At 43.7% G+C, this 19980-nt stretch overlaps 1 protein-coding gene across 4 annotated transcripts in view; it reads right to left on the reverse strand.

The window, feature by feature from the left end:
* HMCN1 (hemicentin 1) overlaps positions 1-19980 on the reverse strand; it is a 204855-nt gene that overhangs the window by 26999 nt on the left and 157876 nt on the right. For all 4 annotated transcript variants that reach the window (XM_054833523.1, XM_054833524.1, XM_054833525.1 and 1 more), the window contains 24 exons: positions 19342-19501; positions 18652-18776; positions 16955-17138; positions 16696-16793; positions 15993-16271; positions 15205-15395; positions 13978-14059; positions 13035-13171; positions 9822-9963; positions 8613-8757; positions 7622-7749; positions 7078-7234; positions 6778-6899; positions 6411-6575; positions 6080-6187; positions 5438-5575; positions 5135-5269; positions 4591-4860; positions 4032-4222; positions 3446-3659; positions 2731-2865; positions 2051-2241; positions 1291-1372; positions 239-508 (listed from right to left, as the gene is read on the reverse strand). In XM_054833523.1, coding sequence (XP_054689498.1) covers positions 239-508; positions 1291-1372; positions 2051-2241; positions 2731-2865; positions 3446-3659; positions 4032-4222; positions 4591-4860; positions 5135-5269; positions 5438-5575; positions 6080-6187; positions 6411-6575; positions 6778-6899; positions 7078-7234; positions 7622-7749; positions 8613-8757; positions 9822-9963; positions 13035-13171; positions 13978-14059; positions 15205-15395; positions 15993-16271; positions 16696-16793; positions 16955-17138; positions 18652-18776; positions 19342-19501 — 3849 coding nt within the window. The remainder of the gene's footprint in view (positions 1-238; positions 509-1290; positions 1373-2050; positions 2242-2730; positions 2866-3445; positions 3660-4031; positions 4223-4590; positions 4861-5134; positions 5270-5437; positions 5576-6079; positions 6188-6410; positions 6576-6777; positions 6900-7077; positions 7235-7621; positions 7750-8612; positions 8758-9821; positions 9964-13034; positions 13172-13977; positions 14060-15204; positions 15396-15992; positions 16272-16695; positions 16794-16954; positions 17139-18651; positions 18777-19341; positions 19502-19980) is intronic.

The raw sequence follows: 19980 nt of genomic DNA on the forward strand, positions 1-19980 counted from the left end.
TCTTTACACTCATCTGTCTCACACAGCTGGATGAGTATAAGGGAACAAAATTTCATGAAACAGAAACCCACTGACACCTCAGACTGGGCTTAACATATACCTAATGCATATATGGAAGAGAAGATAAAAGATCTTATCTGTAAAATACAGATAAGACAAAACCTTGATCATATTAATTCTCAATTAATGCTGCAATCTCCCGGTTTGATAGTGCCTGTCCCATATTTTGCGCACCTACCCTGGACAGTCAGCGGTACTCTAACGAGAACAGATCCCATTAGATTCCTCGCCACGCACTCATATTCAGACGTATCTTCCTTCTGTGCTGCAACGATACGCAGGGAGCCATTAGACAGCACAGTCACCCTCTCGTCGCTCACGACCGGATGACCTTGGCGGGACCATTTGATGGTGGGAGGAGGCTCTCCGTTTGCCTGGCAGTTCAGCATCGCTGTGGCACCAGCTTCGATAACCGTCTCTACAGGTTCAACGGTGATGAGCGGAGGGCCTGCGAGAGAAATGCTTTCTTTAGGCAACAGCACACGGTTACGTTTTATTCATTGTATTGAGTGTTAAAGGTCTGGTCAGAATGAGGGCAAAAAAAAATAATCTTAAGTTAGTTTACTTTGACTAAAATTATTGATCAAAAGGTAGGATATATGCAAGTTGAAATAACAATGATGGGTAATTTTTAATATGTAGCAAGCTGAGGACCAAAGTTGGGCTTAAGGCCTGACTACATGAGCACACAATCTTCTTTATTGCTGAAATGTGTTGCTTCTCATAAAACCTGCAGGAAGATGCTATTAATCGTGTCGAGAGGCAACTGAGACGTAACAGATCCATACTGCTTGAGGCTATAATAGAAACGGGATGTTCAGAAATTCTACCACTAGTGAAAAAATAATTCTAAAATATCCTTTGTGCCAAAAATAAAATATTGTCAGTGAAAGCTGGGATTCATCTCACGTAACTTTCTTAGTTTAAAAGTTAAGAGTCTAGTTTAATCCAGTTGTACAGACATCCTCTCTAGTCAACTAAGAGATACGGGCCCCTTCAGAGGGTGATTCGCCCCACCCTAAGTTGGTTTCTAAGACGAGGCCGAACCACCCTCTACATGCTTCTCTGCTTTGACCTCAATCCCCGGCATAGACTAGACTCTTAAATACCAATGACGAAAGCTGAGATGAAGCTTAACCTCCAAAACTTCAACGGGAGCTGCATACACCTATCCCCAGGTAGGTTAGCGCTCCAGCCTAGCGACGCTAGACTTATCGCTTTGAGTCTTACTCTGAAGAGTTAGCGTCAGACTGCGTTCCACCACACCAGCATCGTTGGTAGCCACGCACTTGTAGTCACCAGCATCTTCATTCTAAAGAACAAAAAGCAAAGACTCAGATGTACGTCATGAGGGTTCCTGTTGGCAGAGCACGCGTACGTGAGTTTTCTGCAACACAACGTGGCACGTGCTGGCCGTTAAGAGGCACGCCGTTAGATTCTAGGGTATCTCAACGTTTTGCTTTTACTAGCATTAAGCTGATATTGTGAATTATTTTTATTATTCCGTTATTTATTTCCTTTGACTTCTTAATGCTAGGGTTAATTTTTCTTTTTAGCTTGCACTCAAGGGAGCTATTGTTTTTAACCCCATTTCAGAACGCAGACATGAGTTTATGGGGGGAACAAAAAAGGGTCTTGCCGTTCATATTAGGAAGTTAGATGCTAAGAGATTTGCACAGGGAGAACGCAATCGCTTTTCAGCTGAGCCGCCTTTGTAGAACCCAGGCTCTTTTAAGGTCCAAAGCAAAAGTCCCGTTTAATTGGGCACGACCACGATTTCACGCACCGACGATTAGTAATGTAGATTCAGTCCTTCTGACAATTAAAGAGAACGATAGCCCTTCTGGGTTTTTTGTCACAATCATTTGAGTCTCATTTTAGTCTGAATTAAACCAACATTTGTTAAAGGTAAAAGCAAAAGTGGATGAACAGTCTAGCCTCATTAATCAAGTACAGTGCAGAAACACATCGTAACAGACGAGCGACTCACTACGGTGCCGTAGATAGCAAGAGAACCATTGTTAAGCTGTCGGATCCTGTTGCTAATCGGAACGCCAACTCCTTTTTTACTCCACTGGATGGTTGGAGGCGGATCTCCCCTGACTTCACAATTCAACATAGCGTTGCCACCCAAGGGCTCGATTCGGCTAGAGTGGTAATCCCCTTTGAAGACTGGAGGCTCTGAAAAAACAAGTCATGGCAGAGAAACAGCAGAGTCAAAACGAAATGCCCTTAATGAAACTGCTGTACAGATCATTCATCTCTGACTTTCTGAAGTGTGAATGTCACCCTATTTCAATTTTTTTCCATTTAGCCATACACAAGGTATCAAATACTAGGGTTAACGGTTTTAAACTGAAGGAGAAGAGATGGAGATGAGATGTGAGGCAGAAATCCTTCCCTGTGAGGGTGGTGAGGCCCTGGCACAGGTTGCCCAGAGAAGCTGTGGCTGCCCCTGGCTCCCTGGCAGTGTTCAAGGCCAGGTTGGATGGGGCTTTGGGCAACCTGGGCTAGTGGAGGGTGTCCCTGCCCGTGGCAGGGGGTGGGACTGGATGGGCTGTGGGGTCCCTTCCCACCCAAACCAGTGTGGGATTCTGTGACTCTACTATCAAAACAGACGGCTGTGTGAAACTGTCTGATGGTGCCCACAGCCACCGTTACTTTACATACCTTTAACGTACACAAAACCTATAGCTTTGATTGAGCCAACTGTGTTTTCTGCTGTGCATACGTAGGTACCAGAGTCATCCTTAGACACTCTTTCGATAACAAGTTCACTGTGTCCATTGACATCATCGTATTGTGCTGAAGGGAGAACACACAGGAAAGCGTTACTTCAACGAATTTTAAACGTATACATCTCAGTGACGTGTGTGTCGTGAGGCTGTTTGAATTACAGCACTACCCAGCAGCGCAGCTCCGTGGCGCCGTGCCATTTCATTTCTGAGATGCCTCAGAAAGGCACAGAAAAGTCACTCCTACGACGTTTGCCCACAAGCATGTATTCACTTCAGGTGTCCCTTAATTTCGAGCTTTGTGCATCTGCATTCTATGAGCTGCCGAGGTTTTCCTCATATTTAAGAAATAGCGTTAGTTGTTGGACGCTGAGTAAATATCACACACTGAATGTTTTTAACGTGTTACCCGGGCTACAGAACAGGAACAATTTCTCAACTATCTTCTTCCTTACAGCTTTGTCTCAGAGGCAATTTAATGACAGGATTGCGTTATACTGAAGATATTCCTCACACAAGCACTGCCTAACAAATTTGCTCTCTCTAGATTTTTTTTTTTTTTCCCCCTCCTTATCCTAAACTAATTGCAATGCTGTGGGGAGGAAAACAACCGTAGAGCAGAATGTCCGGTAGGACCCGGCGTTTCCCACCTGGAATGATGTTATTGTTAAAGGTCCACGTTATTTTGGGTACGGGTATCCCAGTTGCTTTGCACGTTAACCTGAGCTGTTCTCCTTTAGTCAAAGCTATATCTCCAGGCAGTTCAGTAAAAGCTGGCAGGACGTGAACTGTCAGGGTGACGGTGTGCGTGTCTTCTCCAGCAGCGTTGTTAGCAATGCAGGTGTAACTGCCAGAATCTCCAGGCTGAAAGGAAGCACGTTGGGGAAATTTCAACTGTGATATATCCTACACAACAATACCACTCGTAGCAGTAAGAGAATCTCAAAAGGTCTGGAACAAGCATTCAGTAGAAACGCTCATCTGAACTCCTTCACTTCCTCTAAATTTGAAAGATGACCTGCACGTCTTTTTGCCCTTCCTGAGGATTTATCACTACAAATTTTTCACAGATATTTTACTCCTCAGTGGAAAATGAAACACTTAAAGACTTTGGAACATTAAGAATGAGAAAACAAGACAAAACAAAGGCTAATGCAGAAGTGGGTGAAAACAAAGAGAAGCAGGGTCTTATTACTGCCAGACCTGTCAAGTCATAGCTTAGATTTAAGGACTTACAACAACATTGTCCAAAATGAGGTCTCCATCTGGCACAGCCCGGTATTTTCCTACTATCTCTGTTAAGAGCGTATTGTCCTTCTTCCAGTTTATTGTTGGTGTTGGAATCCCCTCAGCCACGCAGGACAGAACAGCCTGGGAGTCCTCCGGGACTGCGTACTGCGTCTCCATGCTGTGAATCTTGGGTGGAACTGTGAGAAGGTTTATTAAAAACATTGACCTCGTAGCGTTATCCAAGCACTACAGCAGAAGCATACAATACTGCACTGAAGAAACCATTGCCTGGATCTTCTGTATTGTTTCTTCTCTCCATCAATGACCACCATTAAGCACGCCAGAGAAATGCGTCAAATACTTCTAACAAAGTAAATGTAACGTGTAAAAAGGGAATGTAATCTTGTTCCTAAATTCAAGCAACTGGCTGATACTACAACCCAATACAGCTCACACATGAAGTAGCACAACTTTCCTGACCTTCTCCCTCACACGCTAGCTCCTTGCCCTGCTCCGCAGGTTCACGCTGCGGTAACGCACGCTGTTTCCGTGCAGTCCCACTCACCGTGCACAGTGAGCTCCATGCTAGAACTGCTGGACCCTGCCGGGTTTGCCGCTACGCACGTGTAACGGCCCGTGTCGCCAGGCTGCACGAACACGATCTGCAGCGCGCCGCTGCTAAGGATTCTTCTTCGAATGGACTCCGTTATTTGCTGTCCATCTTTATGCCAGCTGATCTCCGGCCCAGGGTAGCCTTCAGCCTCACACTGCAGAGTGACAGACTGATCAACAGGAACAACGTATTCCCTCAGGTGAGACTTGATAACGGGAGGAACTGGAAAGAATTAAGACCATTTTAAAAAGAATGAGATGTTGTAGGAAGCATGGAACAGTTCGGTTCTTAGTGAAAATAATCCTAGAAGCATACTTTGATCCTAAAGTAGACAGACCACTAAAAGGAATAAACCTCCTGGGCTCTGTTCAGCGTCACATAAACAGGAAAGCGTTAGGACGTTTCTGTTGCTCAGAATTGGGTTTTGACTAACAGAGAGCGCGCACAAATTTCTTGTCTGTAAATCACTGCAACAAGAGTCTAAAAGATGATTTACCTTGAACTTTCAGTTTGATCTTCCCCAGAGCAGTGCCAGCTGGATTTTGAGCAACACACATGTAGGTGCCAGCATCTTCAACCGTTGATTTTGCAATCTGTAAACTGCCACTGGGAAGAACCATATAACTGTTGCCTAAAACAAATATAAGCAAAATATGACACGTGTGTGTGTGTGTGTGTTGTGTTTGTTTTGGTTTTAAATGAATGGGTTCCTTCTATCTAAGTTTGAATATTCAGAGAAGAGAAAACAAGTTTCTGAGTTACGGCAAGTAGGCTGGAGCTACGGGCGTTAAGAGGGTACCTGTTGTGATTATATTGATGCCCTCCTTTTGCCACGTTATTACGGGTCGAGGTGTACCCGTCGCTTCACACGGTAGTAGGATGGGATTGTTCACAATGACGTCCAGCGCCCCTGGCTGAGTTTGGATAGCCGGTGGTTCTGTGGAACGAAATAAAAAGGAAAAGGCAATAGGTTTAACCTGCAAGGCTAGGAAAATACAGAAGATACTAAAGTCGCGTAACCCGAGAGTCTGCGAAGGCTGCATTAGCAAAGGCTGTATTCTGCCATCCTTACGGAGAGCTCCGTGGAAGTGCTCTTAAATATAACGGACATGCTCAGCATGAGTAGGGGTACAGAATATGACCTTACTCTCTGCCATTTGCCATCACAAATACATCTTAACTTACCAAAAAGCAAAGAAACAAAAATCTGACAAAAATAAAATAGAGCAGCAGGGACTGGGGGGCTCTATCCAAGGTATCAGAGTAACGTGCGGAGTAGTGACTTGGTGAATAATCAGCACATCCACAAGACAATTCAGCTGAGCAAGACACTGCTTGTGACGGTCCACTCCAGCCTTGCCGTTACTCCGCAGCATGCGAACATATTAAATGGGCAACGCTTACTGACAGAACGCGCTGTCCCTTCACCTTCCCCTCTTACCCTGAACGTGAAGAGTGGCGTGTCTGTGAGCCGAGCCAGCCGCGTTCCGGGCCACGCAGGTGTAGCGTCCCGCGTGGGCTAACTGAGCGGCAGGTATTTCAACAGCCCCTGCAGCACAGAGAGAGCGCATGAGAGCATACGGCAGCATCCTCCATTCACAGCAAAACTCGCTTACAGCCGCCACCTCAAGAGGTCTGTGTTTTTATTCTAAGAAATTGGAGAGGGGTTGCTGGGGGGGTTGTTTGCATTTATTTCATTATTTAGTTCTGGGTGCGCACAATCACACCCTTTCACTGATTTTCTGTGGCTGAGCTCCAGTCATGCACAGTACCTGAAGAGAGAATTCTGTAGCCATCTCCTCTGGGAAGCAACTTGATGCCATTTTTGGTCCAATGAACCGAGGGGACAGGAACCCCTGACGCGGTGCAGGAGATTACTACTGGAGACAGCTTTGTTACCAAAAGGTCTGTGGCTTCATCTGCTATGGATGGGGGCACTAAAAATGAAGATCAGCATAAAGGTTACTTGCCCATTTTCATTTGTATGAATTCTTGGCAATAACTTATCTTTCTTGGGAATACCGGAGACTTACGGGTATCGGTATCATAAAAGAACGATACAAAAATCTCATCTCAACATTGGAACGCCCCAAATTAATTCTGGGTGCCATACAGATGTAATAGCAATATCCCCTCTACCTTGAACAGTGAGCTCAACTGCTCTTTGATCTTCTCCTGCATCATTTGACGCGGAGCACTCATAGACAGCAGTGTCATCCACAGTGGGAGAAATGATTACTAAGGAACCTGAAGACAGAAGTCTGAACAAAGAAAAGAGAAGAAAGTAAAAGCCATTGAGATACTTCTTTTCTTCTCAGGTAATCAGACCACTGAATTTGCTGGCTATATAAGACTACATTTAAGCATGGCTAGATTTTTAAAGTGCCAAAATCATCCCTGGAAACTTTAAACCCACGGTGAAAAGCAAACATCTCTCACCTGTAGGTATTCTGGTTCTGGTCAACGCTGAGCAGATGCCCATTCTTTTTCCAGCTAATTGCTGGTCTGGGAATTCCAGTGGTTTCACAGGGCAAAGTGGTCTGCACATTTACAGTAACTGTAATGTTCGTATGTCCAGGAGCAATAGTTGGAGGAACTAAGGACAAACAAAGCCTAATTATTCAGAATAATTATGTACGTATGTCCACACGCCCCTCTCGTACCTATATGTAGAGCTGAACTGCCTGAACACATTTACTTGATTTTTATAAAGACTAACTTGACAGTAGTAAACTTACTAAACACGTGGCAAGGGATGTGTCAAGTCTTTCTAGTTCCAGTGCACAATGAATAAATGTTTTCTTTTCGTGAACATTTGGGTTGTATTCCTAAGGCCGTAAATTTTTCCCTTTTTATTTTTTTAAACCAGAGCCACTAAAAAGAGCCTAAACTTAAAATTGGATCTGGCAGAACAAGAAAAATGATATAACTGGACTTCAGTCTTGTAAAAACACATAGATTTATCTAAACCCAAAACTTTTACCAAGAACCTGCAGATCAATCCGTTTGCGTTCGGTGCCAGCTGTATTGGTTGCCATACACACGTATCTTCCTGTGTCCGTAACATGTGCTGCGTGGATGTGTAGAGATCCGTCCTCTAACATGGAATACCTGAAACAGAGCCATATTATTTTTTTTTTCTGCTATCCAATCAACAGAACCATCGGCTATCCTGGCAGTGCAGAAAGAAGAGATGGCTCAGGGTACGCAACAAAGAGCCTGAACACGTGGTGTCTTAATTTGGGCACACAGAGTTCCCTCATTCATTGCGTTTATTCTGATTTCATGCTTTCCCAACACATCCATTTTCCAGAGAAATTAGGAAATCTGGCTGACATAGTGATCCCACAGAAATGATGGCAGATTTGCAGAAAGTATCCAAAAGTCCTTTTTTATGGTTTCTCATTTCACCTTAAAAAACCCTAATTAATGCTTGTGCCTTTTCTTTTTTCTTTGAAATATAACTGAATTCTTTAGCATTTGCCCAGTTCTAGAAAATGCCAAACTACTTCCCCTTAAAACAATCAGAAGATAGAAACGATCGACTACAATAAAAGGCAATATTACAACACGTATGGAAAGTTTTATGTTTTAGGAACCACAGAGTACACTCAACTAGCTTTTGGTCTGCATGAAATTGCTCGGCTTCATCCCAAAACTTCCATATGTAGATGTTTACTGTTCAAAATCTTTAATATTGGAATTATTATTACATTTGGTTGTCAAAGGAATTTTTTGTCCTTCTTGACAAGGGAAGGATGAAACCTTCGGTACTGATACTTTTCTGTAGAACAGCATCTTTGTATTACTGTGTCTATCACCGTATTTTCCACGTTTGGGTCTCTTTGAGATGATAGGACAAATACTAGTTCTGATCCCTGAAAATAAGGTCACAGATGTCTAATTAAGCTTTCTGTAATTAATACATTGATAAAAAACAATGAGGAATATTTATGCTGACTTCTGGACAATACCTCGTGCTGTTTCCAGTAAAAATAGCCCCATCCTTCCTCCACGTAATTCTCGGGGTTGGTACTCCTTCGGCAACACACTCCAGAACGGCAGAAGCATTTATCCGCACAGCTGCAGTCTGAGGACCGCTTCGGATCGTAGGAACCACTGTGAAGGGAAAATTGCTGATGACGTAAAGAAAAAAAAAAACCCTTTAGGCTGCAACGATTGAAACTAAACACGTGAAAACAGATGCAGCACCAGGTACGGGGATCACTGCAGAAGCAGAAACAAGTTTCTTACCGTTTTGTGTAGCGCACGGTAAGTGCCAGGATGCGGTAGGGAATGAAAAAGAAAGTTTGTCTGAAATGCACTGCAAAGATCATCTCTGCAAGTTCCTGCAAAGGTTATCGTGCAGCTAAAGCAGTGAAAGAGTTCAGCATATTTAACTCAGCAAAGTAAGGCTGCGGTGAGCTCCTTGTTTCCTAACGGTAAATTAAGGAGGAAAAAAAAATTTTATTTGGGCCAGGAAGGCCAGTCCCTGGGGGCACCGTGTAACGCAGGTACACGTGACTGCGGTGCGAACAGAACAGAATTCGGAAAACCGTTTCTCATCATCACCCAAGTGTGAGAATAGAATAGTCTGTCATCAGACTAGAGGTGAGAAAATAAATAGGTTTAAAATGAAAGGCAGGCCCATGGTGGTACAGGACACGTATCGAGATGCACGGGGCCCTTCAAGCCCTGTCCTCTGCTGCCTCCTGCTTACGGGTGCAGAGAAGAACCCCCAGCTTCAAGCAACTTGCAAGCCCGGTGGCCAAGCCCGCTGTGAAATCTAGTCCCCCACAGTGCCAGTCAAACGCTTCTAAGAATTAGTCTAAATTTGTCCAAGAACATTTCTCAGTCCTGGATCCAGGCGTTCATTCTGCACGTATCCTGACTCTGAATCAGGATGAGGGCGAGATGCGCAGCACCCTCCGTTAGCAGGAAGCAGAGAGAGATGGAGGAGCAGCCACGGCGAGTCCCCAGCAGGTCCTTTACTGCGGGGGTCAGCTGCGGACTCAGCTGGTGGCACACACGACGCAATACACGCGGTCCCATGGTTTAGACGCAGCCCAAGCGGCCAGCACTCGGCTAGAAAGAGGCTACTAACGCTTCCTTCCCGCCTTTGGAACTCCAGCAGAAATACCACGCAAAGATCACAACGCACAAGACCGGATCCGTGATTTTACCATGTACTGTCAGCACGAACTCCCTGGTCGTTTTTCCCGCGACATTACTTGCCACACACACGTAGCTTGCTGTATCGCTGAGGTCAGCATTATTGATCTGCAGGTATCGCCCACCGGAGAGGATTCGAACTCGAGGAGTTCCCTAAGGGGCAAGAGAGAGAGTTTGACAAATTTAACTTTACCGTTGTTCTCTTTACGAAGACAGAACATTCTGTCATTGCAGAGTGATAAAAGCCACAAAGGAAGGCCACAGATAAACTGGGGACTGAATTCATTGCTGGCTTAACTTTATTTATGTCCGTGAAGATAACGGGGCAAACAAAATTTTAAAAAATTATCACTGCTTAATGGTTCCCCCTTGAAACCCCGACTTGGACTTGTGCCTGAATAAGACAGCTTTTTGGGTGACACAGCCAAAGGGCTTTTCAGTTTTTAAGGGAAGGGGCAGCTAGTAGCACACGATGAATTTATTTATTTTTTCGAAATTCCACGCACAGTACGGGCAGAAGAAATACGAGGTTCTCTACACTGTTCTTCAAACATCACAGACTTGACCGGGTGGGAGCCAGAATAAACTTAGCCTACTGAGCGTACTGGCCAGCATTTCTGATGGTGAGGGTACGGCTCTTGGCGACGCCAAGGCACCCGCTAGGCAGCCGGCTGAAGTCAAAGCCTTTTTGCCACAACCAGTCTGGATCAGATCTGCACGCCTGACTGTCAGTAACAGCAACTACAAGCGTTCAAAAACCTGACGGGATAAAAAGCAAGGGAAAAAGAACGGAAACTCAAGCTTTTCCAGTGCACGCTATTCGTGTTTGAGATGAAACTGCAGGCTGCCCTTCCCATCTGCTCTTTTGGCGAGCAGATCTGCAACTACACCGCATGGGTGAAACTCCCGGTTCTGCACCTCTCCGCGCTAGTACCCCAGGACGCTGCGCTCACGCTAGGCACCCACTTGGCACGTCTGCCAAGGCAGAATGAACAGCAGTGCCATGATTGACCGCCGGAGCGGATTACGGATGGGCCGATTTTGGGTGATAACTGGTACTTCCCGCTGAGTACGCAGCCTGTGCTGCGGTTTCTAAACACAGAAGCACATACAAGACCAAAGCCAGGCAACGAAGCCATCATTTCATTCTTACATCCTACCGTCAGAACGTACGTCGGAAAACCAATCTCTGAAAAAATACTGATTCAGCAATTCTTCTAGCGTGTAAATAAAGCCAGATCAGGTCAAGAGACGCTCCTCCCTCCTCCTTTTCTTAACACTCAATCTGATTTCCAAATCAATGAAGAGTGCAAGGACTCTGCCTGCCAAACCTGCCACGCGCTAGATCTTTCTGTAGCGGTGCTGCACAATTACATCAGCGAGCATGCAGAGGTCTAGAGCAGCCCGCAAAGTCTGCGCAGCGGGAGACAGCAAAGCCAGAGGAATGACACCCTCCACCACGAGGCCGTTTCACAAAAAGCAGTGATGATTTCAACTGAAATAATGCTGCAACCTAAAAACCTGACTTGCTCCAATCCTCTCTCGTCGCTGCGAACCCTCCATTTTCCCAAGAGGAGGAGGAGGATACGCCACAGAGCGCCTCTTTTCCCACACCCAAGGAGAGCTCCTTCCCGGCTGCTTAGTGTGAGTAGCTACTACATTTCTCTGAGGCTGAGGAAGCAACCAGGCATTCAGGAGGACACTAATGTAGTCCTGCTATCTGGAGTATATCTTTACACGAGCTAAGCTGAAGGATGAAAAGGATGGTAGGGAAGAGAACAAACCTCAGTCTGCTACTTAAAGTACACGTGACAGATTTAAGAGTCCTGTGTCTGAACTAAATTTATAACTTTAGTTAGTGCTGGAGGAGACCCAGCTAGAGATTGACGTTCCCTGCTCTGTTATAAATCAAAAGGCCGGGCATCGACCATTCTGCACAGCCCAGATGCCTCAGCCCTCACGTACTGCCGTGAATTCATGAGGCAAGAGGTGAACTAATATTACGGAGGTTAATTCACAGCTGAGTACCTATGTCTAGCACAGTGTTCCTCTATTGCTTTGTTTTCTGGCGAATATTTAACAGCGGCTTCCTTTCATGGTTTATTTTCATTAAGTATTGCTTTTAAAACACAGGCTTTCCAAGGAAAAAAGTATCCCCGTACTTAACTTCTAAGCCTTGTTCAGCCTTGCTTTCATTAAAAAAAAATAAAAATCACTGCCCAATTAAAGAATTGACCCTTCAGAAGACGAGTGTTTCTCTTACACTTGCTTCTAGCTAGTTTTTGTGCTATATTCAAGGTAACATTCCCCAGCAGCACTTAGTAAGACATAATCGCCCGCCATATTCCTACTACTTCGTTCCTACTAATATTTCGTTCTTCTAAATTTACAAGAGAGAAAGAGACTCTGAGGAACGGCATGTCGGAAGGAAAGCAAGTAAGCAGAACTGCAGGTGAATACTATTGGTGGACTACAGTTAAGGGAGACACAATTCATAAGCTGAATTTGTCTCCTCTTTATTAATGACTGAAGATCAATTGAGGGAAAATTATCAATTAATTAAGTTCCATGTTCCATCAGTAACTGAACTTAAATTGTTCAATTGGAAAGCACCTGGTTTCTGAGTGATCCCAAGGAAGAGGATGGAAAGTAAAAAATTCTTCCTGTATAAACCGTCCTCGTCTTGCTAATTGTCTCTCAACCACCAAAGACTCGATGCCTTAACATGACACCACATGGAATTCTGAGTGAAAAAGATGCATTTGATACAAAACTGTGGTGATTAGCAACCCATTTTCTTTTCTTTTTTTCCAAGGTAAAGAATTTTAATTCCTTTCTAAATGCTACTAGAATATGAGGATGCATAGTATACCCAAAGGAAACGTATAGTGTAGTCTTTTCTCAGCTACCTTTCCTGGGAAGCCATTCAGGAGTATACCGAAGGCTTCTAGCATTGTTCAGAGGATCCAGGAGGAGCAAGGGATCCCCCTAAAGGAAAAAAGAACAAGTAACAGCGGGATGGCCACTTCACATGCTTGCTAGCTTCAGGTACTCATTTAGGACTAACTGTATTTGTACTGGGGCTACTCAGCTTCTCTTGAATTCAAGGCACCGTAACTTGGACTGCACTGGAGGGGCGAGCGAGCGGAATAAGAAACCTCAAGCACTGTGTGTAAAAAATAATGGGAGCAAAAAGACTAGTATGAATAACGTAACCACTATACCTCTAAAAGTTCTCCATTTTTAAGCCAGGAGATTGTCGGAGGTGGGACAGCATCTGACTTGCATTCCAGTATAACTTGTCTGTTCTGCAACACGGTGAGGTCCTGTGGACCACCAGTACCAGCAATGTTAGGAGGAACTGTTACAAAAATTAAGGAAAAAAAAAAAAATAAACACCAAACGTATGAGCTACCGTTACAATCATTCATTGACAATTTCCCATTTATTTCTTAAGTTTAAAATAAGCGCAAAGGTACAGTGCCATTAAGTAGTTCTACTTTTCAATATCCGTGTTAAATATATCACTTTTGCTTAACTGGTGAACCTGTGTGCTAACTCACACACTGAAAACTGCTGTGACAGAAATCAATGTCAAGCCCGCTCTCAGTGAGGGTACCAGCACTGAAGCCAGACGGAGCAGAGATCACTGAAGTTCCATGAACTGTTCGTCAATAAGCATGGAAGCTATCATCTTCGAGGGGAAAGCCAAGGCACGTTCTAGAACTGCAGAAGTCCCATTTATACTTCTTTAATTGTCATGACACTTTACGCATTCATTTCTAAATACATTTCTTATCTTTTCCTACTGAAAAGCTAAGCTGATCACAGGTACGACTATACATCCCATCCTTTTTCAGTAAGCACAATAAACTCAGTGCAACTGAATACTGCCATCTATAACCCTCCACGTCGTCAAAATATCAGACTTGGCATTATAACAGAAATCAGTTGCATCTGGTGGAGCTTTCCCTTTTAATCGTGTAGCACGTTCAGAATAGTTACCCTTAGTCAGAAATGTCAGTTGTGATCATATGGTGCAGTATCACTTTCTCAAAACATGTAATATTTCTTCTTTAGTAATACGTAACTTGTTAAATGAGATACCGATACGTCCCTTAGGACGAAGGTTTGAAGGAATAATTTTTTCTCCTAAATTAAACTTACCATGCACTCTTACTAAATATTCCTTGTCATCATCTCCTGCTGGGCTAGATGCCAAACACGTGTATCTTCCCGTGTCCTCCACCTAGAAACACAAAACCTTCAGCAGAAACCTCAGAATATGGGGAGAATTCAGAAAAACTGAAATACAAACACTGACGGTAACACACAACAGGCAGCACTTTGACACAAACACAATAGATAAGGCATGCCCGAAAAGAAATTAATACAGTTCTTGAAAACTTCATTTTACCATGGTGGGATTGTACAGAGATGGCTTAGGAGTTGCAGGATCCCATAAAATCTCTCTGGATAATGTGTCTCCAGCAAGAACCCTTCCCCTTGTGATGCTTTTTGCAACAGGTAATCAATAAAGACGGAACTGCCTACAGGTATCCAGCTAAGCAAGGGTCAGTTCTGGGTACTAAGGAAATCTTTCTGCGCACACATACTCATTACTACCTTTATGCTTTCTCCTTCCTGTCAACGCTTCATTGTAAAGACCGAGCCCTGTCCCACTTCTCTTGGGTGATTTTCAGTCTGGCTGTCCACAGCTGAACACGGCCTTAGTTCAGCGGTGCGGGTTTTTAAAGGTTATTTTTCCCTGGACTCTTACTGTCTAAATTCATCTGGAAGTCTTTCTGCTGCCTTTATGGCTTTTTTTCTTAACTTGCACACAGATGACTGCAAATGCAGCTTCTCTCTGCAATCTATGGCTTATCCAGGGGAGAAGCAAACGGAGATTAGGAAACTCCGAGCTAACGGGAAGAGAAGAAAGGCTGAGGAGGAACTATAAAACATGAAAGAAGAAAAGCAAGAGATAGTGACAAGAGTCTAATAGGTAGGAAATGCACAAGGACAGATTACAGACACAGACCAAATCCGGAAATAACCCCAGAAAAAGATGAGTCCCCAGCATTGATCGTTCCGCTTTGTAACAAGAAGCACCAATAAATAAAAAAAAATTACAGACCTCTGAAATGAACTTGAAGTAACAATGCTCTGAAGAGGCAGAAGTGCTTGGGCACTCTCAACCCATAATACTACTGCTTGCTCTGCATAGGAAACTCCAAGGCAAGGCTGAAAAATCTATTTTCCAACCACAAACGCAGGTGGATGATTTTACAGAGGCTTTTTAGGACGTCTCGTGGGATGGTTCTAAGAGCAGGCAGCTCTGCGCACTCCTCTAGGGTTTGCAAAACTGAGCTTACCGGGAAAGAAATCCCGTACCTGAGCGCTGGTTATTCGAAGGACTTCTCTCAGGACATGAACATTATCATTCTGCAGAAGCGGGCGCCCATCCTTCATCCATGAGATTTTGGGGACTGGAATGCCAGAAGAGATGCAGAGGAGTTCGAGAGGGTTGTTAACGATGACAGAGAGCTCTTCCGGTTGATCTGAACCATTGATGCGAGGCGGCTCTGTGGAAGGAAGAACATTCCAGTTCTTTATTGACTCAAAAAGCCTACAAAACGTGCTACACAGCCCTGTGGCTAGAGTTTGTAGAGTTAGTCTACATCAGCGTTATTACTGGCTGTGTCATGAACTCATCGAGTGTCTCACGTAATTTCCATCTGCCTCTGTCTATTAATCTGCATATTTTATGAGTTGGAATTACGAGTTAGAAAATGTTTTCATAATCCCAGGTTAAATATACCATATAATATCAGTGAAGATTTTTATTAGCCTTTTAGCCGTTGTACCTTCAGCTCTGCTATCATCCTGTCAAGCTGAATTTCCACTAGCCAAAGTTATTCACTTAAACCAAATTACTTTGTAAATTAGTTTAGTATTAATTATAGCACATTTCAGTACTCCTGAAACAGCAGGGAAAAAAATATACCCTGTATTACACATGCACACATCTTTAGGTATCTTCCACTTCCTTGTTGCTTGTATTTATCACAGCGAATCTTTCTTGAAAATACCCCTTATCCCTAGAGCTTTTTTTCGTTGTTGTCCTGAGCAGATACACATTTACCGCTCGCATTTTGTTCAGCTGAAAGATTAACACTTACCCAGCACTTTCAGGGAAAAGTGCTTGCTGGTATCTCCAGCTTCATTGGACGCCACACAAGTGTATTTGCCGGCGTCACCAGTCTCCGCTCGTACAAAATGAAGGACCATTCCTTGGTTACTTGAGGTCAGGTGAGCTCCGAGGTTTAAAGGCTGTCTGTTTTTAAACCAGGACATAGTGGGGGCAGGAGTGCCATCGGTAAGACACTTCATGGAGGCTGCACTGCCTCTTACTACAGTCACATCCTCTGTTCCTCCCGCGTTATCCAAGCTTGGCGGGACTGCCGAGAAACAAAGATCCCATTCACGCAGAGTACAACCCGGGTGTTCATTCCGAATCCAAAGCAGTTGGAATGCAGCTACCTTTTTGCATTTCCCCACTTACATCTGTGTTTGCAACATGTGTTAAAATTCACTTACAAATTGTACATTATTCTGCTTTCTAAAAAACCTGCGACACATTATGGGTGCCAATTCAAGTAGGGACTCTTCTAGGGTTAAACACTTCCCATTAACAAAACATAGTGAAAAATTAATGTTTCCCTAATGATTATCCACATAAGATAGATTGTGGCTGTCTGCAACTTTGTGTTGGCAAGAAAGAAAACTGAATGTTAGATTTAAGAAATCTAACTGAATCGAATATTCAGTTTTCAGAAATGAAGAACTAAGATTCTCTACATAAAGCATTTCAGAGAAACTCACCAAAAACTTGAAGGTTGTAATGTTTGTTGTCCACTCCAGCCCTGTTAGATGCTACACAAGTGTACACGCCAGTATCAGATACCTGCACTCGGGCAAGTCTAAAGAGAAAAATCATTTTAAGCAAGCTGTAGATTGAATACATTATTATGGCATGGTTTGAATCACGTTTTATTCTTGCTTCCAAAAATACTAGTAGAATTATGCTGATATAGCAAAAAAGAACGGAAAACTCAGCTAGTTAAAAGAGGTGAAAACCAACCTGAGAACTTGCCCAGCTGCCAGCAGCCTGATCTGCGAGGAGACAGACAGAGGAAGGCCATTCTTCAGCCAGTTTATCTGTGGTGGTGGGGTTCCAGTAGCAGTACATTCAATATTTAGGGAGGTGTCCAAAAGGGCAGTGAGGTCCTCTGGTTCATCTTTGTTATTGGCTATTGTTGGAGGAACTACATATCGTAAATGTTGAAAAGGAAGATATGAAAATTGGCTCTAAAAGTCATTCCACATGTGTTACCTTGCAGGAAATCCTGCACCGAATGCCCCACAGGCGATTCAACGAGAAGATCTCCATTCTTCGAAACAGTAAATCCTCTAACAATAATATCGAGCACTAATAAGTATCCATTTACATATTTAAAAATCACTTTAGAATGATAGTAGAATTACCTCTCTGATTTTTCAGGCTGTGACAAACAAGAGGGAGCTCAGAGCCTGAAGCTCATGGGGAGAGAATGACAATGCGGGAAGGAGCAAGTGGTCAAGGCTTAGAGGGGCTGGATTGGCAGTTTGCTGCCACTCAAACGTACCTACTTCAATAAATCTTAAATAAAGCGAAAGCCAGAATCACACAGGAGGAAGGTTAATTAACTTCTAGACATATATGCTGACTTCATTTTGAAACACAGAAAATTTCAAAATGCCTGGTTAAGTATTCTGGCTGATTATTCTAACAGAACTGCTTTTGGGCTTTCTGGTCTCACACGTCGGTTTGAAAGCCCTGGTCTTGGGGGCAAGAGGGGACTCGCTCTATAAAGAAGTCCCAGCCACACGCAGCTCCAAGCTCGGCTGACTTAAGATCCCACCACGCACCATGAGAGTTGCACAGCTGAGACTCTTCAAGTTGGTTACTGCTTGAACCTCAACCCATACAAACCGACCAAAGAAGTCTCCACTGTTGCGTAGTGCCATTCTGTCCCCCAAAGATCTGCTGTGGTCATTCAGGACTGCTGTTTATTACAGCAAAGTCATCTCCTGCTGCTCTGCTCGTGTTCCATTGGATTCTGAGCCTCTGTATAACTGGGACAGACACTTGCGCCGCTGTGACACGCTGCCTGGGCGGAACTCTCCCCTCTTTCACACTAGTCATTTTACTTCATGAACACATTTTCCACAAATTCAAACGTCCGCTCTCTACACTGCTAAAGAAGAGTTAGGCTCGCTCTCCTCTGTCCGTCAAATTGCGCGACAGAAGAATTTCATCCAAAACTCCATCCTTTTTCTTCTAAACTCTAAATAAACTCTTTCTCAGGGGAGGAGGGACCTTTAACTATTAGTTCCCTACCCTACTACTCCGGTTTTAGCTGATGTACTTCGATTGGAATTAGTGAGGATAAACTAATACAACAAAAAAGCAGTATCATAGCAAATCAGCCCCAAGTGTATCTTTCTCTACAAGAAGGAAAAAAATAAATCACCGCAAGCAGAATTCCTCTATTATGAAATACACCAAAGGAATTAATTTCGGTTCATCCCAAACCATATTTAACAGCGATTTTAATCGTTTTGTCATTGTCAGAACATCCTGTGTAATATACTGTGATATCTACAGTACATGAAATTGGAAACACATGCATGCAGCATTACACGGAAGACAGGCATTCATTTCTTGGCCCTCTCTGGGGAGCGCTCACAAGATAGGATTATGGACCGGATTTCAGTTTCACGTCTGTGAAAACTCACCATATACGTTCAAGTTGAAGATGCGGTCTTCCTCTCCTGCGGGGTTAGTTGCCACACACGTGTATTTTCCTGTATCGGAACTGAGAGCTCTGAGAATGTTTAATGTGCTGCCATCCGGAGTCACTCTACAAGGAAGGTCAGAAAACACAGCGAGTTTGTTTACGTATTCCTATGACCTGGCAAATAAACAGTCAGTTTGGTACATTTAAATCAACTACCTCTACCCTCTTGGGGATTCGGCGAGAGAACCATCGTTTTTTGCAAAATATTATTATTAGAGATCGGCTAGGAAGTTTTTCCTGGAGCTGGCCTCTTTGACCTTGTATTAGGATTCAATTCCAACCAGGCTTCTGAAGAACCCATAATGAAAAGCATCAAGAGTAAAATGTTTTCATTTCTCAGATCGTTCCCCTCCAAAGGAACTTAATGACCTTAATGAACTGTTATGAATCTGATGAACTTTAATGGAACTTATTAACCGAGAAAGAAATAAATATCATATACTTATGTCAGAAAAAAAAAAAACCCCACAACGAAGTAGTAACAAAGTATACTTGATTTATAGACGCTAAAGAGGGAGGTGATGTTCTTAACCTGTCTAAGCTAAGCCTCAGGCCCTCTTCCCACTCCCTCCTTAGGGCCCTCTGAGGTTTAAAATTATACAAGAAGAGAATGCTTATTTTTGCTCGCCTTATTCTTTCCACATCGTCACTGGCAATCCTTTTCCCATCTTTAAGCCACTGCATAGCAGGCGTGGGCACTCCGTTGGCGCTGCAGACGAGCTGGATGCTTTCTCCCAGGAGGACGCTGACCTCGCCAGGCATCTCAGAGCCAACGATATTAGGAGGAACTGGAAGTGCATGATGGAGGGAAGAGGAGATTCATCAGCAGAAACATAATCTAAACTATAAAAAGTTACATTGCAGTAGCTCACGAGTACGAGTGTTTATTGCAGTACCTCCATTCAAGTCTAGTATAAGATTATATCGTTTCTAGAGGGGGTTCTGCAAAGATTAATTCAAAGCCACTTCAATCATCCCTTAAAACAGCTAATTTACAAAATTATAAAAACATGTCTTTGCCATTGTATTTAATATCTGCAGTTAGCTGCTCGAACAACGCTCACGTACGCAGTAACGCCAAAATCCCATTTCATTAAACATCTCAATGCACTGTAACAACTAAACGCCTCTAACTCCTGAGCACGTGCTGGGCGCAGGCAAACGCTCTGTGCATCGAGACCATCACGTTCCTGTTAACAGACAGCAGCCAGTTTTAGCCTGTTCTCCTAAAGAACAACGATGACAGTCGTGCTATCCACCAAGTCAA

This window comes from Grus americana, chromosome 8 (genome assembly GCF_028858705.1).
Source record: "Grus americana isolate bGruAme1 chromosome 8, bGruAme1.mat, whole genome shotgun sequence".
In the NCBI taxonomy this organism is placed as follows: domain Eukaryota; kingdom Metazoa; phylum Chordata; class Aves; order Gruiformes; family Gruidae; genus Grus; species Grus americana.